Consider the following 25,999-nt stretch of genomic DNA (forward strand, 5'->3'; position numbering starts at 1 on the left):
AAGGAGAACAGGGTTTATTAAACTGTGTTGAAATAATTAGATCTGGAAGCCAGTCTCTCGCAGATGTAGGGAAAGGTATTACAGTGCATAAATCCACATGCAGCATAAAAGGATGCTGGATGGTAAGTCAAGTATAATTACTTTGGCATCTTGCCCTCTTCCCCCTGTTGTGCACATAAAAACCAGTCATGTGGTTGCTCTTCTCCAATTGGCTGATGCCACAGAAGAATGTCTGTTTTCAACTGGCCTTGCCAAAGTTCAATTCAGAAGGAGTACTAGGATTACAGAGTGAGGGGCAAATGCTTTCTTTTTAGGATCCCTGATCTCTTCTACTCCCCAAGGAGCATTAAGTCAGTGTGATTACATGTCATTTATGAAAAAAAAGAAAGAAAGAATTTTAAATTATAAAAAGCATGCGGAGGCTTGGGTGAGGGGGAACCACTGCAGAGAACTGAGAAACTATTTCAATGTCTTTCTACAAATTCCAGTCTACAAAAGTCATTCTTTGTCCTAAATAGGTTCTTTAAAAAGGCAAAGAGTCTGAGGCAGACTGTTTAAAAGCATAGATATCCCTATCTGCAGGCAGCTCTCCCTGGAAATCGTTGTCTCCAGTTCTGACCTTAGCAGAGCAGAACATGAAAAGAATGAACAGGGCTGGTGGTGCTGATATTTGCCAAGGTAGGGATATGGAGGGTGAAAGGGTGATAAGCTTAGAGGAGCTCCAGATCTGTGATGGCATGATGCAGGTGCCGCTGGAGCTTCCATGTCCACATTGCCATCTTACCTTGTCCTATTGTCATCCTGGCAAGTAGCAGGGGAAAGAAGAGCAGATGCTTCACCACCACCCAACTTACTGAACCTCACTAAAATCAATCTGCTTGAGGAGTTGGGCTCTTCGCTCTTAGCAATGTCTCTAGAAATGCACAGACCTAAATATTGAGATATCATTTAATGCACAGCCTGTTATGCTGGTGGCAATCATTTTGAAGCTTGACTAACGGATTACCAGACCAGATATTACAGAATATAGTACTGCAAATATTATAAGATCTAGGCCAGTGATCTCTAACCTGACTGGCAATGGTCTCAGGCTGGGTTCTTTGCAAGCCTATTGGTTAGAGAGCGCTTTCATGTATTGGTTGTATAGATTGCTAGCTTTGTATCTTGATCTGTGTATTTTAATAGATTGCCTTGGGTCAAAGGGTGGAATGGATCGCAGGAAATGACAGGGACTGACCCCTGGGAACCTTGTGCATGTGTTCTCCCACTCTGCCCTAGTCACAATACTATGATTATCCCCAAGTAGCTAAAGCGTTTGGGAAGAAAAGATGCAACCCAGACAGCAGCAGATTTATAGCATACTTGGCATGGGAACTTGGATCCAAGCTGTCTTAAAATTTTATATTCCTTTGCTTTGCAGATCATAAGCCAGAGACTATATTCTTTCAGATTTTATATATTTGCAGACCATTGCATTAACAGCAGGTAACACCATCATGGTTCTTAAAAAGTGTTTCCTGGCTTCACAGTAGCCTTAATGTAAGGGAAGCAGAGCATGTGTTTTTTTGTGGGTAGGATGATATATTGGCACTGTTGCTTGTAGCAAATGGAACCAATATCCCAACAGCTCTAATCCAGATCACTCCTTTTAAAAGCTTTTTCTGAAACCACATCTCAAAAGTAGTACACATGGGGGGGGGAGATTTTTGATTAAATGAGGTTCATCTTTTTTCAATGATATATCACTTGTAGGTAATGCAAATATTTGGCACTGAATTGTCTATGGTTTCTTGCGCAGAGCAGAATTTGGAGGAAGATATACTCAAGGAAGTCTGAGTAGATGCTAAAGGGAAAAGCCAGAGAAGACTAGCATCTTGAAAACCTCTTTGTACTCTATTATGATGCTCTATCGTACTAAAAGGTAAAGGTGAAAGACCCCTGGATGGTTAAGTACAGTCACAGGTGACTATGGGGTTGCAGTGCTCATCTCGCTTTCAGGCCAAGGGAGCCGGCGTTTGTCCACATACAGCTTTCAGGGTCATGTGGCCAGCATGACTAAACCACTTCTGGTGCAACGGAACACAGTGACGGAACCAGAGCGCATGGAAACGCCGTTTAACTTCCAGCCACAGTGGTATCTATTTATCTACTTGCACTGGCTGCAGTACAGAATAATCAGATTGCTCCCCACCCAGAAGAGTGGAATGTGGTTGACAGTACTTAAATAGGACCAAAATAAATACCATATTTACTCAAGTCTAATGCGCCATCAAATCTAATGCGCACCTCAGTTTTCAGAACCTTGAAATAAAAAAAGGATTTCCTGGCGAATGTAAATGTGCCCTAGAATCTAATGTGCACCTTGATTTTTGCAACAAAATTGGGCCAAAAAAGATGAGCATTAGATTTGAGTAAATATGGTAAATAAAAGTCCCTGAATATCTTTGATGTGAGGAGAAGGAATATTCTCCCAGCTCTTTGCCTTAGTGCTGAACTGGAAGTGTGAGTTCAAGACATAAATATCTATGGCGCAATAATAATATAAAAAAATGGTGAAGGAGGAGAGAAATCCAGCAATATATATATATTTTTTTTTGCATAAACAAGAGAGAAGTACAATGCACAGATGGAGGAATCATAAAGTGGGTCCAGATTTGAGCAATGCTTTCATTGCCAGCCTGCCGCAAAAAGATGTCCTAATTGTGGGAGAAAGGCTATCTGAGACTGAGTAAGATTAAAAAGCAGGCAGGAAGGACTGCTGTATTTTTATGTGTGTCTTGGATCACTGGTCTGAAAATGTTTTCCCACCAAAACCAAAACAGACCAGATTCACTACATGCCTGATAGCTTATGCGAACGCTGGCCGGGCAGATATATCAAAAAGCCTGACTATTTGCATTTAAACGGGTCACTTGAGTCTTTCCAAACTGTTCCCTTGAGAGTGGAGACTTCAAGGAATGTGGCATTTTTAAAAGATGACATCACCGCTGAAAGAATGGTGTCCTTTGACTGGAATGGAAGGTCCAAAAGAGTCAGGGACACAATTATATAGGCTGACCTTTTGATGGAGAACAAAAGCAGCAAGCTCAAGATTAACCAGTTGAGACTCTGAATCCTACACGTCTGAAAAACTGAAGGAACTTTAGTGTAACTCATTTTAACAGCTGAGCAATATTTGAACAGTCTACTCAGTTGAGTTTTAATTTGGTGCTAGCAATGGTTTACTAAAGGTCAATAAAAAATTTCTTCCTGCAAAAGACGGCTTTCTAAGCAGGTTGCTTCAAGAAGAAGAAGAGGAGTTTGGATTTGGTATCCCACTTTATCACTACCCCAAGGAGTCTCAAAGCGGCTAACAATCTCCATTCCCTTCTTCTCCCACAACAAACACTCTGTGAAGTGAGTGAGGCTGAGAGACTTCAGAGAAGTGTGACTGGCCCAAGGTCACCCAGCAGCTGCATGTGGAGGAGCCACTGCTTTCTAACATCCTAACTCCATCATCTATATAGGAAGAGAACAGTGCTGGCCTACCTTTCAACGTTGTTGTAAGAATTACTGAGTGTATACAAAACTCTCTTGAGTGCTTGTGAAATGAAAGTCAGGCTGCTTTTGAGTACTTGGGGGGGAAAGGGCTTTGCATCTTTTTTTGTATCCATGGCAACCTCCATGTTAATTTAACTGTAAAATTACAATGAAAATCAGTAACAAAACTGCCAGGGAACTGCCATCGGAGCCAAGAGTGGAGGTAAGGCTCCCCGACCATGAAGGAGAAGGGACCAGTAGAGGGAGAGAGAACACTCCCTTTGGGGAAGGTAATCAGCGTGACACCGGGGAGGAAGGGGATCAGGGAAGGACTTCGGAGAGAGGGCGCCAAGACTCCTCCACAGAGACCAGCAGGGAGAGTCCAGGACCTCCGCTGGCTACGCCTACTCTGCGCAGGAAACTTCCGCGCAGGGAGGCTAGGCGGAGACTGGGCGTCAAGGAATTTTTATGTTGGAAGAAGTTCAGGAAACGCCCACTGACGGATTCTGCCAGTGACTGACACAGTCATGGAGAAAGGGCTGTCCAGCCAGGGAAAGGTTTAGCCAGGCAACGTTGCCTAGAGCAGTGTTTCCCAACCGGTGTTCCGCGGCACACTAGTGTGCCGTGAGACACCGGCTGGTGTGCCGTGGGAGGGAGGCGGGCGAGTCGGGCGGCGAGAGGCGGCGGCGGCGAGGATCCGCGTCGAGCCGGGGGCGGCTCCGCGGTGGTGGTGCCGAGCGGTGGGGCAGCGCGTGCAAAAGGGAGGAGCGCGAGACAGCGGAGGAGGAGGAGGCCGGCATGTCCGGGCAGCAGCAGCAACAGCAGCAGCAGCAACTCCCGGCGACGGCTCCTCCTCCGCCCGCTATCGCCGCCACCACCACAACAGCTGCCGCCGTCCCTCAGTCCCTCGCTCTGCTGCCTCCTCCCACCCCGGCAAGGGGAAGGGAAAAAACGTTCACTTTTGTGCGTCCCTCCTGGCGTGACGCTGCGCGCTGACGTCACGGGGCGGGGCTTTAATGGTGGTGTGCCGCGAGATTTTTTTCCGGTAAACAGGTATGCCGTTGCCCAAAAACGTTTGGGAAACACTGGCCTAGAGCTTCAGCACCCTTTACGCACGAGCAACCCCAATTCCCATTACAAAAACCATTATTGATCTTATTGGATGCAGGTCTCTCTATCTACTGCAAAGCACAAAAGGCACAGCTGCACAAAATCAGAAGACAAGTCAGAACATGAACAACAACCAAAGTGGAAAAGCAGAATCAAGTATTAAAGGCACTACCTCCAAGAATGTGGCTCAAAGCCACTGCACATCCCTCTGCATCTTAAACATGGCACACCTCTTCCTGATGGTTGCTGGCCGATGGACACCTGAAAAACAAAGAAGATGCTGTTATTTTCATTGCTGATTCCAGGGTGGTGTACAAGTATAACAGTTCAAGCAGCATAAAATCAATCGATAAGAAAATGAGCATGAGGCCAGGCAATCCGCATTTCTTTGATGCATGATGGTTCCATGAAAAACAAAGAATGGAGCCAACGTTAAGGTCATATTCCTCCATACTTTCTGAGGCTACAGCAACCAAAATTCATGCCACAAAACCAGAGCAGATGATGTTCTGGGTACATCCTCAGACTGAACCACCATACTTGTCTTTTCTTGACCTACACCCTTGTGCAAATTAATTGAAACAAACAATGTAGTTTATTGTACAAAACTCACATATACATGTATAAATCTCACACTAGTAACAGATATGACCTCTGCTATTTTTAAGCAGCATTTGAACACGGTTTGGCATGGAATCTGCTAGTTTTGAACAGTCATTGTTGATTTTCGGATCCCTGTACCACACTTGAATCAGCTTCTCCATATAGCATGGAGACGACTTTTGCATATAACCCACCAATTCTCTTACACCCAGGGAATTCCCTGGCCAATCAAGTACCTGTATTTGCTGTTTTGCCATGAATTTCTTCACCACTTTTGATGTGTGACAGGAGATAAAACTTTGTTCCGTTAGGGCCATACATTAACTGCATTGAAATATTTGTTAGAATGCCACTAACTACAAGGCAGATGTTTACATGTCACAAATGGAAAGAGGTGGACTATACTCCAGCATAGCATTCTGTAGCTCAGCTCTGCATTTGCAAGGTCCCAGGTTCAATCCTTGGCATTTCCAGATAGGAATGAGAGAAACCCCTGCCTGAAATGACAGATAAGTGACGTCAGTTGATAATCCCATGTTAGGTGGACCAATGGTCTGATTCCGTGTAAGGCAGCTTCCTATGCTACTGTTCTATAGACTTTGCCAGATTGAATGTGCAGAAAAGGAAACACAGATATACAGAATGCAGAGGCTTAAAGTGAGTAGCTTGTGTTAAGGTTTTAATTCTGCAGTGCTCATGCCATATGTCTTCACATAGTTATGGGCGCAGAGGCCCAGATTTTCTTGGAAGTCATGCTTTGCGATTTGAACATCTCTTCCAAAATATGTGGGCAAGTGCTAGGAAAGGGAAGGTGCTCTTCATTTGCTATTAATAAAAACAACACAGCTTGTTTCAAGCATTGAAAATAGATCCCAGAGACTAAGCCCTGTATCATATTAAGCTCTGTAACCACATGAATGTGTTAACCTTGGCAAACCAGTGATCACAGCTCCGTAGAATGAGAAGCAGCTAGGATGGGTCAACCAACAAGGAACAACTCAGTTATGATAATGGCAAACAACCGGGATTATTCCAGAAGAGGAATGGCATTAAGAATGCTGATTGGTGCTCTCTAAACAATGGCCAGCACTTTTCCTAGATGTTCTCATACCCATGTTCTCATTTCTGGTTCTAAAATGTAAAGATTAATTGGATAGATCAAGACCGTAAGCTAGCCAAGTGTCCAAAGCGCATTTATACTTAGAAGGGAACTGAGCAGCCATCTTTCACTGTGATAAGATACTTGCTTAAAGTATGCGATGATAAATGACACATTTAAAGCTATATTATCTTGGTAAGAGGTTAAGATAAAGAAACACAGTGCTGTCTTAGTTCTGGTTGTTGAAGAATTTGTTTTGCTGCAAGATAAACAAGGAAACATAAACTGAGCATTCATGAGATTGCAATACACTGGTGACTTGATATCCAAGCTCATTTTTATAGGCGCTCTGTACCCAGAAAGACCTAAGAGTTATTTTGAGAATGTGGTCCTAGTTTCCACATCTTTGCTGCTATACTTTGTAGATGGTTTCCATGGTGAAAAATAAAAAGTGTCCTAGGAGGAAGGAAAGGTGGGGGGGGGGGGGAGAGATCGCTGCAATCTTGTTCTGCTGTTCATTCATGAGAGGGCAGGCCCATTGAGAAAAGGGCCTATAAAATTAATTCAAATGTAATGTTGGTCTTTTAAAAAGGTGAAGAACAAAGAACACTTCCAAGTTGACATGGCACAAATACTCTGGTAATTGTGCTCAAAAACCTAACAAATTCCTGCCTTTAATCTTCAGAAAATGATCCAGTGTGACTCTGTATTTAAAGAAGGGGAAAAATGTACTGGTGGCGCCAAAAATGAAGTTGTCCTAAAAGGAAATATTCTAGAGAAATGGATACCATGGAATGCCGACTTCATAATCGGCCTTGTCATTGTCCCTCTCCCCCACCCCCAAGGAATTTTTCCAGGCTCCAAAATCCATTTCCTCAGACCTGGCAGAAATTCTTCTGCATGTCAAAGATTATACACAGAGGTGCCAGTCTGCCCTTGAAAGCAGTGCAGCCTTTTCTCTCTCCTCGCCCCCCCCCTTAACAGGAAATATATTTGTGTGTGTCTATGGATGTGTAGAGGGAGCAAGCTGGCAGAAGTACAGTGCATTTTGGTACAGACATCGCACAGCCCTTCTGTATCCAAGCAGCTTATTCGCTCGTGTGATTTACCCTCACATGAAGGAGAGAGCAAGCCTGTATTCACTGCTCTCATTCCTGCTGACCCTCACACCTTGCTATCAATACAAAACCTGAAAGTGTGGGGGAATGGGACAGGCGATGGGGAGGACCTTCTGTATCAACTCCCCAAGCATTTTTGAACCCTGGTCCTGCAGGGCCCTACATACACATACGCAACATGTCCCTTGCTTCAGATCTTTCCAGCACATGGGTGGTGGGGCGGGGGGTGGGGCGCTACCCTACTCTGTCCCTCATACAATATCAATTACGCAAAGCTAATCCTCACCAGTGAATGCCAGGCCACCCACTGCATCAGTTTTACTTTGATGCCACAGCAACAAGTTGCATTTAATGTTCCCTTTTCCTTTGCGAAAGCTCTGAATCTCATCTGCTCCTTTGCAATGCCACTCTCTTTGATGTAGCTCCCTGCTTATGGAAGGCTCTCACCTGGTGCCATCATTACATACCTTTAGGTGCCAGGCAAAAACATCCCTTTGGCTTTTAATTATCTATGGCTTTTTTATGTGAGTGGGGTGTTTTCATCAAGTTTTTAAAATTAGATTTTTAAAAATGCTGGTTTTAATGCATGTTTGTGCTTTATTTAGTTAAAATAATTATTTAATTAAAATAATTGCAGATAGAATAAACAAACAAACAACAAACATAAGAATAGGACAGCCTCAGGGTTCTGTCCTCTCCCCCATGCTTTTCAACATCTACATGCAGCCGCTGGGAGAGATCATCAGGGGGTTTGGGCTGGGTGTTCATCAGTATGCGGATGATACCCAGCTCTACCTCTCTTTCAAATCAGAACCAGTGAAGGTGGTGAAGGTCCTGTGTGCGTGTCTGGAGGCGGTTGGAGGATGGATGGTGGCTAACAGATTGAGGTTGAATCCTGACAAGACAGAAGTACTGTTTTGGGGGGACAGGAGGCAGGCAGGTGTGGAGGATTCCCTGGTCCTGAATGGGGTAACTGTGCCCCTGAAGGACCAGGTGCGCAGCCTGGGAGTCATTTTGGACTCACAGCTGTCCATGGAGGCACAGGTTAAATCTGTGTCCAGGGCAGCTGTGTACCAGCTCCATCTGGTACGTAGGCTGAGACCCTATTTGCCCGCGGACTGCCTCGCCAGAGTGGTGCATGCTCTGGTTATCTCCCGCTTGGATTACTGCAATGCGCTCTACGTGGGGCTACCTTTGAAGGTGACCCGGAAACTACAACTAATCCAGAATGCAGCAGCCAGACTGGTGACTGGGAGCGGCCGCCGAGACCATATAACACCGGTCTTGAAAGACCTACATTGGCTCCCAGTACGTTTCCGAGCACAATTCAAAGTGTTGGTGCTGACCTTTAAAGCCTTAAACGGCCTCGGTCCAGTATATCTGAAGGAGCGTCTCCACCCCCATCGATCTGCCCGGACACTGAGGTCCAGCTCCGAGGGCCTTCTGGCGGTTCCCTCACTGCGAGAAGCCAAATTACAGGGAACCAGGCAGAGGGCCTTCTCGGTAGTGGCGCCCTCCCTGTGGAACGCCCTCCCACCAGATGTCAAAGAGAACAACTACCACCAGACTTTTAGAAGACATCTGAAGGCAGCCCTGTTTAGGGAAGCTTTTAATGTTTGATGTATCACAGTATTTTAATATTCTTTTGGAAGCTGCCCAGAGTGGCTGGGAAAACCCAGCCAGATGGGCGAGGTATTAATAATAATAATAATAATAATAATAATAATAATAGCAGAACAAATATAAACCGGAACGTTTGTGTTATAAAATCCTCCAGAGAACCGGAGGGTGGCAACATGAGAATGGGCCTTTTCTGCAGTGGCTCCCTGTCTGTGGAATGCTCTCCCCAGGAAAGTTCACCTGGTGCCTTCACTACACACCTTTGGGCACAAGGTAAAATGTTCCTTTTTTACCAGGCCTTGAGTTGATTTGATTGACATCCTACGCCCTTTTAAAATACTGTACAATGGTACCTCAGGTTACAAACACCTTGGGCTACAGACTCTGCTAACCCGGAAGTAGTACCTTGGGTTAAGAACTTTACCTCAGGATGAGAACAGAAATTGTGTGTTGGCGGTGCAGTGGCAGCAAGAGGCCCCATTAGCTAAAGTGGTACCTCAGGTTAAGAACAGTTTCAGGTTAAGAACGGACCTCCGGAACGAATTAAGTTTGTAACCAGGTACCACTTTATGGGGTTTTGGGGGTGGGGTTATTGGGTTGTTTTTATTTTGATTATATATTTTATGATTTTATATTTTGATTTTGTTCTGTGAACTGCCCTGAGACCTCCGGGTATAGGGCGGTATATAAATTCAACAAACAAACAAACAAGTTAGTTATGGGATTTCAGCAGGTCATTATGGGATACATACTGATTGGAAAAACAAGCAGTGTGACTACCCCAAAACTTTTGCAGGAGCCAACAGTACTGAAAGCTGGATTGAGTGTGACTGCCCCAATAGCGCCATGAGCACAAATCATCATGAATGCACACACAAAATATCTCTGGAGGGGCCTCAATCTTCCTATAAAGTAATCACGGCATTTTATGGTTCTCTAGAACTTAGGGTTGCCAACTAACCAAGAAAAACTTTGTCCCTGTGCCTTTTTACTGATCAACCATTATCACTTATCTCCTTCGAATGCCTGCACAAAAAAAGGAATAGCTAGAGAGGCTGGCTAAAAAGCTGGCAACAATTGCAAGCCGTAGATTATAGAACATCACTCGTAATGCCCCTGCCAAAAATGATTCTCTGTACGACAAGACTTTCACTGTACTTAGGGTGTTTTTTGTTTTTTTTTAAAGAGCCTTCTATCCAGAAATATGGGTCTCTTTAGTTCGTGTTCCAAAGTCTCATAATAGTTGCTGGCAAGCTTTGGGAAAATGAGGGAGTAACTGAAAAAGACAAATTAGGCACAGGGGAAAGCACATTGTGGGAGATAAATAAGGAAGAAGCCTGGATTGTTATCCTGGTTTGAGTTTCTCCAGCTCCACCCATGTGCAAATGTTCTTGAAAGAATGATGCAGTGAAATATGAGGTGAAGTTTCATAGGCTGAAAATGAGAGATGACTGTAAAAAGGCATAATCCTGCTAGATAAATTTAGATGTCTGGGTGTCTGGTGGATAAAACAGAAGAAAAATAAGCTCTACTTATCCGGATGAGAGATAACATTTATTTTTAAGATCTTTTCTTAGAAATTCATATTTGAAATGGTGCTTGACAACGTAGCGGTGACTGGCTTCACAAGAGGAGAAGAGGGCCAAGACAATTTGTTCCAAGGAAGACTGGTCTGGGGGTGGCAACCTTAGCTGGCAATCATCACCACAATCCTACAGCAGGACACAGATGGGAGCGGAAAACTGCCTTCTCTCATGGTGTATGTATTCATTCCCTTTGTCCATTTTTGGCTCCGAGCCAAATGGGTTTTGCAGGTTTTTGAAATAATAACAATAATAAAAAGGCAGTCTTCCTTCCTTCGTCTTTGACACTCTAGGCGCAATCTGCTTCCGTAGCACAAAGTAATTTTCACCAGCTGGTATGTTAGGACAGAGATAGCTCGGCCTCATTTGCTCTGGGAACCTCCAAGTTAGACTACTGCAATGTATTATACATAGGAGTGCCTTTGAAGGCTGTTACTAAGGGTTACTGAAGGATACAGAAACTATTAAGATCATAGCCTTTGCCATGCCGATTGCATTGGACCTGCATTGCAGAGGGTTGGACTAGATGGCCCTTGGGGGCCCTTTCCAACTCTACAATTCAGAAGTGCTGCATTTAACCTTTTCAGGTCCTTCACAGCTAAGATTGTAGTACTTGAAAGACCACCTATACCTCCATATGTACAGTCTAGCGGCAGCTAGACTGGTGACTGGGAGCGGCCGCCGAGACCACATAACACCGGTCCTGAAAGACCTACATTGGCTCCCAGTCCATTTCCGAGCACAATTCAAAGTGTTGGCGCTGACCTTGAAAGCCCTAAATGGCTTCAACCCGGTGTACCTGAAGGAGAGTCTCCACCCCCATCATTCAGCCCAAGCACTGAGGTCCAGCTCTGAGGGTCTTCTGGCAGTTCCCTCACTGTGAGAAGTGAAGCTGCAGAGAACAAGGCAGAGGGCCTTCTCGGTAGTGGCGCCTGCCCTGTGGAACACCCTCCCACCAGATGTCAAGGAAATAAACAACTATCTGACTATTAGAAGACATCTGAAGGCAGCCCTGTTTAGGAAAATTTTTAATTTTGATGCTTTATCGTGTATTTAATATTTTGTTGGGAGCTGCCCAGAGTAGCTGGGGAAACCCAGCCAGATGGGCGGGGTATAAATAAATCATCATCATCATCATGAAGAACTTCAGTGGAGGACGTCCTGCAGGTATTCCTACCATCTGAAGTGGGGCAGTCATCCCAGGGGCCTTCTCAATACTCAATACTCAGTTAGCATGGCTAATGGTCAGGGATGATGGGAGTTTCAATTTGAAACATCTGGAGCACATCAGGTTGAGCAAGACTAGTCTCATCGATGTAGGTTTTTCATTTAAGAGACAAATGGATGTCGCTCAGGAGGAGAGAATTGGCTTTGCATGGAGATTCCATGTTCCATCTTGATATCTGCAGCTGGGGCTGGGAGACACCCCTGCCTGAAACCCTGGAGAGAGTCACTGCCAGTGAATATTGCCAATACTGAGTAGATGCACCTGCTTGGTAGAAGGTCACTTCCTAGTTACACGTGGGGGAATGCGAAAAGAATCCATTGACTTGGTAAGTCTTGCTTGTCAAAACAGCCTTCGAGTGACTGCATCTAGCCTCAACATGCCTTTTGGCAACGCTTTTTTCATCCCTAGGTACAAGCATCTTGGTCTGCGATGCTGTGTTGTGGTGCAGCTGTTATTACTTTGAATCCATTGTGCTTAGTTGCTAGCACAGCAAATCCAGAATTGGCTGGCACTTTTAGAAGTGGTGTTAAGAACAATTGAGTTAACTTTTGGAGGGGGAGAGGGAAATGGCCAAGTGGATTACAGGCAGATCAACCGAGTATTCTGAACTCGGGCACCTCCCGCTGCTAAACACATGTACTAACCGGAGCCAAGAAGGACCCCTCCGAGAAAGTTATTCCACCCTTATGGAGAATCAGAATGAACTGAGACATTCTTCCCAATATTAAGCAATTGGCTTGCAATGGATTTGAGGCTAGTTACTAGTCAGGATCTTGTGGTGTGGCATGCATGCATCCAGCAGAGTATTCTGTTGATGAATGGCTCCAAGGCACCGCCAGATACAATCACTGACCCTGTCGACTGCAGAGATGCCAAAGGAGAGCCAGTGTGGTGTAGTGGTTAAGAGCGGTAGTCACGTAATCTGGGTAACCGGGTTCGCGTCTCCGCTCCTCCACATGCAGCTGCTGGGTGACCTTGGGCCAGTCACACTTCTGTGAAGTCTCTCAGCCCCACTCACCTCACAGAGTGTTTGTTGTGGGGGAGGAAGGGAAAGGAGATTGTTAGCCGCTTTGAGACTCCTGAAGGGGAGTGAAAGGCGGGATATCAAATCCAAACTCTTCTTCTTCTTCTTCTTCGTGTAAGCCTCATGCAAATGGTGGCTAGCAAGCGCTACAGACTGTGCACCTTAGCCAATGGTTTATTTCAGCGGTCATGATACAAATGGATGCACTGCCCTTCCCAAACATCCTGAAGACATACTAAGAGGGCCTAGGCATAAAATACAAAGAAGGGCATAGGGAATCATTGAAAGTCAATTCTCCATAGCAGTGGTGGCCCGTGTGGCGAAGTGGAACTGCAAAGCTGTCCTCTTGACCCCAGGGTCACTGCAGCATACCTGGATGGGGCTGGTCAGGGCGGCAGTGAGATCAGGACTGCACAAGAGCCAACCTGGAAGCCTGCTGAAGCACTTGGAAAAGCCCCAAGTGGGAAGAAGACAGATCTGGATCTACTGGTGATTCCCAGCCCCTATCTGTTTAACCATGGCAGCGACAAAAAAACCCTCTCCTTAATTATCTTGTGACTGAAGAAATGGAAATGAAGAATGATTGGGAGGAAACAATAATGATTTGGGGGCTGATCATGTCTGGGCTTACATCTTTTGCACCAGCCTCTTGATGGCTGGCCTTCAAGTTATCACTAAAAACAAAACAAAACCAAAAGCAGATCCCGCAAGCCAATCTGTCCACTCAAGTCCCGCCTTCGCCTACGAGGGAAGAGAAACACAGCTTTTGGGAAACGTGCAATAAATGGACAGTCATATATTGGCAGCAATTTAGAATCCAGGCAGATCTATACTACTGCCCTCTGTTTAATTCTGAGTTTATTCAAGGTGTCCCTTTGGCTTATCAGCTGTACTTTGTTCATTATATCATGAGTTTATTATGTTAATGAGTTTTTATCCTCATGTACACCAGTTTCCAACTAACTGTACTAGGCAGTAGACACATTTATAAAGAATTTTGAGTTGCTTTTTGAAGCAATTCTACGGCATTAGAAAATGAATCCCGTTAGTCACACAGTGACATCCTTCACTTTAATCTTTCTCTTGTCCCTTTAAGTATCATGCTCCTAGCTGCTGGTGCCACTATTACACACACACACACACACACACACACACACACACACACACACTTGCTTCTTTCAGGAAGTTATTTAGAAGTGCTCAGTTCATAGAAAGCTGAATGGGTCTCGTCCCTTAGTATAAAAATCTCAACCACATCACAGCAGTCCCATACAGACCAAAAATATTCTGTCTGGCAATCATTAGTGCAATGCAGCTGGAGCTCAGGGTTTCCAAGTGGAGTTAAAGTCAGCCTACACATGAGTCGGTCAAGACGCCAACAGCTGCCAAACTTCCTAGCAAGTGATACTAGTTGAGAACAAGTGATGTCCAGAAGACATAGTCATTATCGTCGTGCACTCCCCACTCATCCTTAATGGTTTGCAAAGCAAGTTGCTTCCATTGTTTATTACATATACCAATTTGTATTAAAGGTCTAGTGTTGCTTTGCTTCTCATCTAGGACGATGAAGAGCTCCAGAGAATTCAAAAGCTTTTGTGCTATTTTGCCACAGTTTGGTTGGCGGAATAAAAGATATTGTCCCGATGTGGGTTGGGGCATTTCCAAGTTTCAGGTCTATATAGGGCTGGGGATTCTAAGAAACATATTATGTTTGTGAGATGTTTTGATAAGACACTGTCCTAAAAAAAAGAAGAAGCTTTAAGTCAGTGACTACAGTTACCAGCAAGCAAAACAAACAGACAAACACGAAAGAAAGGTTGACAACAAAGAAGCTGAGAATAAAGAGGCTTTAGAAGCACAATAATGGCACAGAACAAATAGAACTCCTGGCTATAATCCACCCAAGCCATGTTTATTTCCAATAATCTGGAAAGTCAGGTAAAGCACGTTTTTAAAAGGTATACATATCTGAAGATATACAACACAGAGAATCTTTTGGCCGTTGAAATGAGCTAAGAAATATCACTCAGCCAGGACTCAGGAGCAGTAGCCCAAGAGAAAAGTGACTTCACATTTTTACAGAATTATGTTTTGGGCAAGAGACTACTGCACAGGCAGTGCATGGACTGTATCACCAGCACCCAGTTATTGCTGTTCTTGGAGCTATTTTTCTAGAAAAAGAGGTGCCAGAACTCAACTTGTTTTCTTAGAATGGCAATGACACCTACCAGAGATGTGCCAGAACTGAGTTCCGGCTGAAACCCCCCCCCCCCCACCGTTTGTTCCACTTTAAGCTGCAAGTGGAATAGCAGCTCTGGTGCCAGATTTCGGGAATCTAAATAACGTCCACCTAGCCACAAATGGTTTGTTGTGGGAGATAAAGGTAATTTTCATTGGGACTGTGGTGTTTTGAGACCAGGGAGGGGGTTCAATACTTCCTCCCCCCACCTTGCTGTACTCCCAATAATTGTAATTTAAGGGGAAGAAAATAGATGTACAAAGACACAATTGCGATAGAATGTTCATAGAAAGGAACGATGGACCATAAAGAATAAAATGGCTGCCACAGTCTATATAGGCAATGGCCGGCCAGAAAAGCTGTGTGACAAATCATCTACTGCTGGAGAAATTGTGCAGCTGTTCCACTGCATTCAGAAAAAGAAGAAATGAATGTAGAAACCTGGGCTCCCCTGGGAGGAAGGGTGGGACATAAATTTAATAAATACAATAAGCAGGTTATTAAGAGGCTTATCCATCATTATATACCAGTTGTAATATCTTAACAAAAGTAGTTTCCAGGATTCTTTCAACATTCACCTTCAGAGTTGCTACATTATGTGGACAAAAGAGTCTTTTGCAGACATCTAAAATAATGAACTCTCTCTCTTTACTACAGAATCACTCTGAGGCATCAAAGATAAACAAAGCCTTGCTTTTTGGCTCAGTACCACACTGTTGGATAGGGTTGTTACAACTTGGGGGGATGGAGGAAGGAGGGAGAAAAAGGATCTTTCAAGCAGAGAGCTATCAAGTGTTTGTGCATAAATGTAAACAAGGCAGCATCCATGGTAAAAACCACCATGGATTGCATTTGGCAACCATTAGTAGCCTTAATGAATCAGTTTGTTTTCTCTATAGTGGATCAGTTACATTCATACAGAACACTGATGAGTTGGCAGGACTAGGAGGCTTGCCAAGCCCAAATCTATTGGGCGGGGGGCGGGGCGGGACGCAGGCAAATGAAGTTGCTAGACTTGCCCTTAATCCAATACACATCAGGACATTCCTGTCAGGGCTGTGTCCGCTGCCTTCTACAAGCAACAGGAGAGCCTTGTCTACAGAGGTTTTTATCCTTGTTTGAACTTCTGCACCTATTCATGAATGCAAAGAGTGTGCTGTACCGAAGTTTACTTTGAGTCTAAGGTGACAAGTATGGCAAAAACGGTCTGGGTAAAATAACCAAGGACTAGGTTCAAGGCTTCACCCGCTCCTAGGAACAAAACCAAGGCAAATATTTGAGGTTCAAATTGTTTCAATGCATAATAATCCCATTCACTCCTGCATTTCCTCAGCTGGGCCAAGACTGGGGATAGTGTGAGAAGAGCTGAAAACACTGCAAGATTTCATTTAAGCCACTACTAAAGGATTCGTCTTCAGCATGCAAGCCAACAGGCTCCTGCCCTGAGAACTTTTAGATCGTAAAGTCATAAACACTTCTCTCTCTCCACGCTTCTGGGGTTGTGTGAAAGAAGCAGGACTGGTTCCATCATGTGTCAAGATGTGGAGTGACTCAACACCCTTTTGGAGCTCTCAGGACCTATGGAAAAGCTATCCATGCAGTCCAATCCTACCCATGCTTGCTCAGGTGCAGAGGCACCAAGTTGCCCCCAAGTTTGAGGGGGCCCAGAGTGTGTGTGTGGGGGGGACATCACACACATGCAAATCACGTCATCTGAAGGAGGCTAAGTGCTCTGGAGCTGACACGTCTGCTCAGGTGTAAAGGTAAAGGTAAAGGGACCTCTGACCATTAGGTCCAGTCATGACCGACTCTGGGGTTGCGGTGCTCATCTCGCTTTATTGGCCAAGGGAGCCGGCATACAGCTTCCAGGTCATGTGGCCAGCATGACTAAGCCATTTCTGGCGAACCAGAGCAGCACACGGAAACGCCGTTTACCTTCCCGCTGGAGCGGTACCTATTTATCTACTTGCACTTTGTGCTTTCGAACTGCTAGGTTGGCAGGAGCTGGGACAGAGCAACGGGAGCTCACCCCGTCGCAGGGATTCGAACTGCCGACCTTCTGAACAGCAAGTGTAGAGATGGGTAAATTTGTCAATTTCGGTCCCTAATTTTTCCAGTCAGTTCTTTGCGTCGGTTTGCAATGTTTTCTAAAAAGTCCTCATGAAAATTATTCAGCATTGTAGTGTGAATTTTTGGAAAGCTATTTCCCCATACGTATATACTGCTTTCCTGTATGTCATTTTCACCAATGCCTGCGTTTTCAGCCACACTTTCACCTCGTACAGTACAGTGGTACCTTGGGTTACATACGCTTCAGGTTACATACACTTCAGGTTACAGACTCCGCTAACCCAGAAATAGTACCTTGGGTTAAGAAATTTGCTTCAGGATGAGAACAGAAATCATGCGGCAGCGGCGCGGCAGCAGCGGGAGGCCCCATTAGCTAAAGTGGTGCTTCAGGTTAAGAACAGTTTCAGGTTAAGAACGGACCTCCGGAACGAATTAAGTACGTAACCTGAGGTACCACTGTATATGCATTGCACACAGTATTTGACCACAGAACAGGGCTGCAAAATTTGAAGAAGTGCAAATTTCAAAGGATGTCTGTGTCTCGGTTCACATATTATTTCGGAAAGTGCGAATAAGAGAGATTCACCTTTAAATGTGAACCAAATCAAATGTATTGCCCATTCCTACTCAGAAGTAAACTTAGAAGCATCAGCTGCCTGTGAAAAACATCCTAATGGCACATTAGCTTTATTTCCACATGTCAGCATTGTTTACAATAGAGTTCAACATTTTGTAGCATGTGACAGGAGTGGACAACATCGGCTAGGATCCAACAGATAAGTAAATTCTGTTGCACGTTCATGTTCTACTAACAGCATTCTAGCAAATCCACAGATACAGATTTCAGGACTGGTCACAAAATACTGTCAAAAGTTTTGAGGTTAAATTTCAGGACATTAATATTCAAAATTTTGAAACTGAAAATTTACTGGGTTGTTGTTTTTTAAAAAAAATAATAATTGTGAAATAGCATTCAAGCACCACAACATTTGTTGCAAGCAGTGTAAAGCATATCTTATACGGGCCAAAATTTAGCATGCTATTACTATGTCCAGACACAACCAGGTTCTTGGTGGGACCTTTGCAAATCTCCAGGGTGTTTTGACCTTTGTGGACAGGGCAGTGAATTGCAATGGATTAAAAACTCAGGGTTACTGTTATTACTATTATGGAATGCATTGGATGCTGTGTAGTTTTATTCTAAGTTACAGCGCATTTACATTCTCTCTCTTTGCAGTTCACTGCTGTAGATAGCCTTCTTGGGAAAAACGAGTTGCTAAATGCTCTGCAGTGGGGCAGAATTCAAAGCCTGAAGGAATTAGAGCTTGCTTCGTATATTCCACTAGGCAAACCCCAGAAGAGCCCAACAGTTATGAGTATACAAAATAAACACAGAATGGGCTTTCAGGTTCTCTCCTCATTGCTTTAAAGAGAATATAAATATTCCCATGGTTTCTTGTATATAATATTTCTTTAAAGCGGGAAACAAGGGTGTATCAGTTCTGCATTGTTTATCAGGGCTCTCCTTGTTATGACTAGCGAGCAATTGTCAGGTCATCCAGCATTTCCGCACCCAACCATGTGTCCGTACTAGTAACTGATGCTCCTCTTCTTCTAAAACCAGAGATAGGAGCTGCTGGTGAACTATGTAGGGATCAACACCCTCACACACATGACATCCAGTCTCTTTCCTCCTCCAAACAAGTCATTAGGTTTGCAGTCATAAGGTTAACAGGCATCAGCTAGAATTAGTGGCCAATCCAGATTAACACTATACCACTCTTAATGTTGCACTGCTCCAATATGGAGCCAGGGGCAGTATTCCACTAAAGGATTAGTGCTAGCACAATGCAGCTTTCACTGCCCTGTCCCCCCAAAAAAACAACACCCCCCAAATCTGGTCTAAACGATTGGGGAAACCCCTGGAAGAGATTTAGGAGGTGCATGGGAAGAATGAAAGAGGGATAACATTCTGTTGCACAAGAAAATCCTTGCACAAAATCCACTTCCAACCAACATACTATCCTGTTCATGCACTGTTTCTTATTCTTCTCTTATGCAGTAGAGATTTCGATTCCAATTTCCCATGAATTAAAGAAAAGGAAAATATTGGAAATATCATTGGAGAGTGGGGGGAAACTGGAAAAGGCATGCAAAGGCAGCAAGTTCACAAAATGGTAAGACATTCTTGCTGATTTCTTGTTCAGCCAGAAATAATTGACTGCTCATTTATCAGTATCCCCCAGCAAGCACTCACTCTAAGACAGTGTTTCCCAACCACTGTTCCGCGGCACACTAGTGTGCCGCGAGATGTTGCCTGGTGTGCCGCGAGATGTTGCCTGGAGGGAGGTGGGCGAGTCCGGCGGCGAGAGGTGGGGCGGCGGCGGCGGCGAGGAGCCAAGCCGCGCTCTCCTTCCTGCCTCGCTTTCCTGCCTCCTCCCCCCCACCCCCAAAGCTTGGAGGTTCCCCGGCAGGAAGGAGGGAACTTAATCCTCTTCAAGGGCTGTGGAAAACAGACATGCAAATGGGGGCTTGCCAGCTCCTCAAGCGCCGCCGGCTTTCTTCGGGAATTACCGCCCGCCGAGCCCGGTAACGCTGACAGGCCGAGCCGCGGGGCTTGGCAGCGCAGCCGGCAGAGTGTGGGAAAGGGCGGCCGCCACGCGCCGGGCAAGGCGAGACTCGACGGGGAGGACACCGGCAGCAGCGCCCCCCCCCAGAAACCCGCTCCGGGCAGGTAATTCACAGAGAGTGGACAGAAGGAAGCCTTAAAGGGCTTCAGCCTCCCAGAGTGGCGGGGAATAATAATAATAATAATAATAATAATAATAATAATAATAATAATAATAATAGACAGGTGGTGTTTTTCTAGGTGAGGGGGTGGGGACTGTAATAACAAAAAAATCAGCTGTATATCAACCGCTGTTTTGCAATGAGGAATTGCAAATAAGGAAGATCAAAAGGAGAATGTTTTTTTGGGGGGGGACTCTCTTCCTCTTCCTCCTCCTCCTCTTGTTCTTGCTCCTCTTCCTGGCAAAAGGGCTGCTGAGACCCCTTCTCTCTTGGGTGCCGGTGGGTGCTGTGACGTTGACGCTGCTGTGGCAAGTGCCTTTACTTAGCAGAGTGCATTCCCCTTTACACAGGAGGGGAGGAAAAAAATTGAAACTTACACTTTCGTGCGTCCCTTCCGGCGTGACGCTGCGCGCTCTGACGTCACGGGGCTGTAATGGTGGTGTGCCTCGAGATTTTTTTTCATCAAACAAGTGTGCCTTTGCCCAAAAAAGGTTGGGAAACACTGCTCTAAGAGACACTCAAGAATTAGAGATAGCAGATTTGATTGTGAATTTTTAGAAACTACCAAACCTAGAGCAAGGTTCAGTGCCATCAGAATTATTTGGAAGCGCCTTGTTTGACAGTGGTACTAGAAGGTGAAGACAGTTTTGCCAAAGAAACACTTATTTTGGCTATAGGCACACCCACACCAATGTCCAAGAAAACTGACAGCAAGAGCTGTTCGACAGTGGAATTTGCTGCCAAGGAGTGTGGTGGAGTCTCCTTCTTTGGAGGTCTTTAAGCAGAGGCTTGACAACCATATGTCAGGAGTGCTCTGATGGTGTTTCCTGCTTGGCAGGGGGTTGGACTCGATGGCCCTTGTGGTCTCTTCCAACTCTATGATTCTATGATTCTAATCCAAGTGTATCTGCCAGATTTCAGCATCTCTTCAGTGTGACCAAGATATAACAGTGCAAAAGTCTCTGCAAATATCATGCCCTTCTAAGCACAAATACTTGGCAGGATTCTTTTCACAGGCAACAATGTGTGAATTCATGATAAGCAGGGAGGGAAGAGCAGGCTTTTAAAAATAGAGTAGAAAGATCTCCCACCCAACCCTGTATTAATTGGATTTAAAACTGGTATTTCGAAAAAGAAAAAGAAATGGACCTGGACTCCAAAATGAGAACAAGAGAGGGATAGGTGGCAATTTGCTTGTGGCAAAATTCAAGGATATTCTAAATACAGAAACACACAGAGCCAATGGGTACCTGGAGTCTCTAAACCTAATCTCAGAAGAGGAAAGAGGACACATAAGGATACTGTTGGACTAGGGAAACCCCCTCTGTGATTTGCTTGCTGGGAACTTTAAGAACAAAGATTGTACCAAACTAAATTCTACTCAAGAGTAGACCCACTGAAATAGTTAACCATGTCCACCAGTTTCAACGGGTCTACTTTGAGCAGGTGCAACCTCAAGTCATTTGCCTTTGAAGTGAGCTCGGCGCCTTCACTGAGGCAGGTTTCCAAATGCTCCATGAAGACTTGCTTTGCGAGATCAAGCTTGAGTTCTTGCCTTGAAAACCTTTCCAATGTCTGGAGCCCTCAACTGATTAGAACAAATATTCCCAACTTTCCTCCAACCCGCCCTATGGACCACTGGAAAATTGCCGGTGGTCTTGATGGACCACTTAATGGTTTTTCTGCCTGTTGTAGCAATTGCACCATGCCAAATGCTGGATATTTTTAGCTATAATTTTATTGCTTCTCCCCTCCAGACATACTATATTTTATTGTACTACAGTTTGAAATCCATAAAATTGTAATACCGTATAACTTAACATTAATACGACTATTTAATCTCCCAACCTAACCACAAATCCACAGACACACCGCCAAACTACCTGAATGAAGCTCACAGGCTACTGATTAGAAGGCTAAAGGAAAAATTATGACCTACTGTTGTATTAGCTTCTGGGTGGCCAATTGGGTCAGGAGCAGATCAGGGGTAGGGAAGAGCAGTGCTGTGGCACAAAATCAGTAGACTAAATCAAGAGGATGCCCAGGCTGCCAGTTTTCAAGCCCCACTTAGAACTGGCACATGGCAGGTTTCCAACAACAGAATCCATGGCACAGAATCCAGCAGTTTAAATAGCAGGGTGGCGCTGTGGGTTAAACCACAGAGCCTAGGACTTGGCGATCAGAAGGTCGGCGGTTCGAATCCCGGCGACAGGGTGAGCTCCCGTTGCTCGGTCCGTGCTCCTGCCAACCTAGCAGTTCGAAAGCATGTCAAAGTGCAAGTAGATAAATAGGTACCACTCCAGCGGGAAGGTAAACGGTGTTTCCGTGTGCTGCTCTGGTTTGCCAGAAGTGGCTTAGTCATGCTGGCCACATGACCCGGAAGCTGTACGCCGGCTTCCTCGGCCAATAAAGTGAGATGAGCGCCACAACCCCAGAGTCGGTCACGACTGGACCTAATGGTCAGGGGTCCCTTTACCTTTATTTTTAGCTAGTGGTAAAGCCATGCTTGGTTCTCAAACTAATGGAAATCTGCATTCCTCAGAAATCCTCTGTGTGTACATGCAAATATTTCAGTCAGAATCAAGATGCATAAATAGCATTACAGACGTACTTTGGAAGTCCAACGGAATCTGTTCTGGAAGTCCATTTGACTTCCAAAACGCTTGACTTCCAAGGCAAAGCTTCTGATTGGCTGCAGGAGCATCCTGCAGCCAATCAGAAGCAGCAGGAGCCATTCCGGACATTGGGTTTCCCAAAATCAATCGAAAACTGGTACAATCACTTCTGGTTTCCAATCGTTCGGGAGCTAAAACATTCGAGCTTACAGGCGTTCGGCTTCTGGGGTTCCACTGTATATCCTGCAGGTTGTTAAGAGTAAAGTAAATCTATTTTAAGGGTTCTGTATAGGAAGCCCTCAGACAGACACATCCACGAATGCTAGCACCAAGGAACACGGCTAGCTCTAAGGCAAATAGTGCCCCAGGCAAGTCACACCATTGACACCCCATTTGTTCATTTTTTTATTTTTCATTGCATTTAGAACCCACTTGTACATGACTGACCCCCCATCATCCAATTTTCCTCAGTGAATCAGATCACATCCATTCACAATCTCTTCAAATGCACACCATTGAAAAATGGAGTCGAGAGTCTTAACTTTTTCCATGCATCAAAACAAAATGTGAAGAAGGAACTGTTTGTACTATTTGTTTCAGCTGCTGAGTAGAAACCTTGCGACAGGCAGGCCCAAGCTTGCCCCCACCCCTGCTTCCCAGGTGTTCAGCTATGGCTTAATCTAGCCCTGCCTACTTGAAGGTGCAGCCCAGAAACAGTGTGAAACAGCCCATCCTAGTGTGAAATAGGCGTAAGGTTTTTAGGAAGATCTTTCAGCTGGTTTCTTCAAGGTTTCAACATTTAAATTCAGCAACTAGTTTACAGTGGTACCTCGGGTTACATACGCTTCAGGTTACATACACTTGAGGTTACAGACTCCGCTAACCCAGAAATAGTACCTTGGGTTAAGAACTTTGCTTCAGGATGAGAACAGAAATCGGGCTCTGGCGGCGCAGCAGCAGCAGCGGGAGGCCCCATTAGCTAAAGTGGTGCTTCAGGTTAAGAACAGTTTCAGGATAAGAACGGACCTGCGGAACAAATTAAGTACTTAACCCGAGGTACCACTATACTTGAAGTGTCAGGTGGAGAATGGGGTGAGGAATGCTGTTATCATATTCCATCGCCACAACTGCTGGCTGTCTCCACACCTCCCTTTCAGCCCAGGTTGGCAGCTAGGAAACCAGACAGGACTTCTCCCTGGGGCCAAATCTGGCCCAGGAATCTCCATTGGTTGAACTGTGCTGCAGAAAGCAGCTGTGGAACCAGTAGCTTTCCATATCACAGAGCAACCCTAGCCATAGCTACTCAGAGGTTAAGCCCACTTGAATTCAATGACTCTGACTCCCAAGTAAGTGTGGTTAGGATTGTAGCAGTAGCATTAGCAGAGGTTTTCATGTTATGGAGAGGTTTTCAGATCATGGTAAGGGATAAACTCATGATATATGGATCTGGAGCCAAGCACACAATTATATATTTTTAAAAAAGTCTATGATGTCACTGCAAGCACATCCATGTTACAGTGGTACCTCTGGTTACCGTACTTACTTAATTCATTCCAGAGGTCCGTTCTTAACCTGAAACTGTTCTTATCCTGAAGACCACTTTAGCTAATGGGGCTTCCTGCTGCCACCGTGCCGCTGGAGCATGATTTCTGTTCTCATCCTGAAGCAAAGTTCTTAACCCGAGGTAATATTTCTGGGCTAGCAGAGCCTGTAACCTGAAGCGTATGTAACATGAAGCGTATGTAATCCGAGGTACCACTGTATAGGGGCACAGGAGTGGCTCTATAGTTAAGAGGAATAGCAAAGAGAAGTCTCATTATTCTCAGCTTCAAAAATTGATGGCTTATAAAAGTGGAACCTGCTGAGTTTAATACCTTGAAACTTGGCATACATGCTACACCTAATGAGCCAACCATCAAACTAATCTGATACATAATACCACAGGTAGAGCATTAAAAGCACTGAAATCGACACTTCTGACCCTTTTTTCCTCTCCAGCTTGTATGCCCCCCCTTTTTTTTCTTTTGCAGAAACTGCCAGTGCATTTTATTTAGGCTTGTCAAGGAGCATGTTTGCACTGGATTGGTGAAATTCGATGCAGCCTTTCACACATTACGTTTTCCGTGCCCCATTCAAGTCTATGGAATGGCAGGTACTGGCAGACAGTGCTAGGGCTGTTCATCATGGGCCCACCTGTGGCACTGATCTGTGCCCCCCTCCCAGGGGCCACCTACCCACCCCAATTTGGGAGAAGAACTAAGGGCTTTTTAAACACTATTTTAACATACAGTTCAATAAGGCTTAAAAATATGGACAGGAGGAGATCTTGTGCAGCACGGCTCCTTCACGAATGGCTTCATTCATCTCAAGGCCTTTGCTTGTGCATCCACTATCCATTCTATTGTAGCCAATAGAACAGGTTGCAGTGTGTGTGATGCCCATTGCAGCTTCTCCTCAGGTGTACAAATGTTTGCTGGCAACCCCTGGCCTACACAGAACTAGAGCAGTACTAAAGGAAGAAAAACAGTCCGCTCTCCCCTTTTTGAGACTGACACTGGGAACACATTTCGTTCGTGCCAGTCTTCTATTGAGGGAGTTGTTGTTTCTGTTATGTATTGAAGTTCTCACCCTGGCCACCAGGAGTATTGTGTATGTAGTTTTCACTCAGGTCCACGTCAGTTATTTTAGGCGGGAAACCCTGGGTTGTTGTTGCTACAATGTTGACAGCCGGCTGCTTATAAAAGCAGGCCGGCTGAGCTGTTTGCTGTTCAGTTCTGTTCCAGCTTACAAATAAAGAGCTGCTCTGGAGAAATCGCTGTCTCGTCTGCTATGTCTACCTACTAATTAACACTGGCTACGAAGGTGGGATTGATGGACAACAGAGCACAGCCAGATGTGGCCCCCCTCTGAGATGAGCTGAATCACAGAGCTGAAACACTGAGCGAAATCACGGAGCAGAACCAATTCAGATCTGACCGTTCTGGCTAGAGCACAGTGTTCCATCCATCGCCTCCACGTCGGCATCGGAACCATGGCTTCACTTGTGCCTCTACCGCCATTTGCCCCAGCCTCTGAATCATGGGACTCCTACCTCGCTCGGTTTGACTGCTACCTCCAAGCAAATGAGCTGACAAGAGGGTCTGTAGAGCAGAAGCAGGGCCTCTCCTCAGCCTTTGTGGCCCCGAAGTGTTCACGACGGCCCAAGCATTGGTTGCGCCTCTAGCAGTCCAGGCAGCACATTGGGACACGATTCAAGAGAAGCTCCGCAACCACTAAGCCCCAAAGCCGTCCAAGATTGCTGCCCGCCATGCGTTCTACCACCGGAACCAGGCAGAGGGGGAGTCAATCAACAACTACACCACCGCCCTCCGAAAGGCTGCA

General features: G+C 45.2%; 1 protein-coding gene across 1 annotated transcript in view; it reads right to left on the reverse strand.

Moving 5' to 3' along the window:
* LMCD1 (LIM and cysteine rich domains 1) overlaps nucleotides 1-25,999 on the reverse strand; it is a 57,604-nt gene that overhangs the window by 24,938 nt on the left and 6,667 nt on the right. Inside the window, exon 2 of the mRNA XM_082210435.1 lies at nucleotides 4,802-4,890. Coding sequence (XP_082066561.1) covers nucleotides 4,802-4,890 — 89 coding nt within the window. The remainder of the gene's footprint in view (nucleotides 1-4,801; nucleotides 4,891-25,999) is intronic.

This window comes from Podarcis vaucheri (genome assembly GCF_965113315.1).
Source record: "Podarcis vaucheri genome assembly, chromosome: 2".
Taxonomy (NCBI): domain Eukaryota; kingdom Metazoa; phylum Chordata; class Lepidosauria; order Squamata; family Lacertidae; genus Podarcis; species Podarcis vaucheri.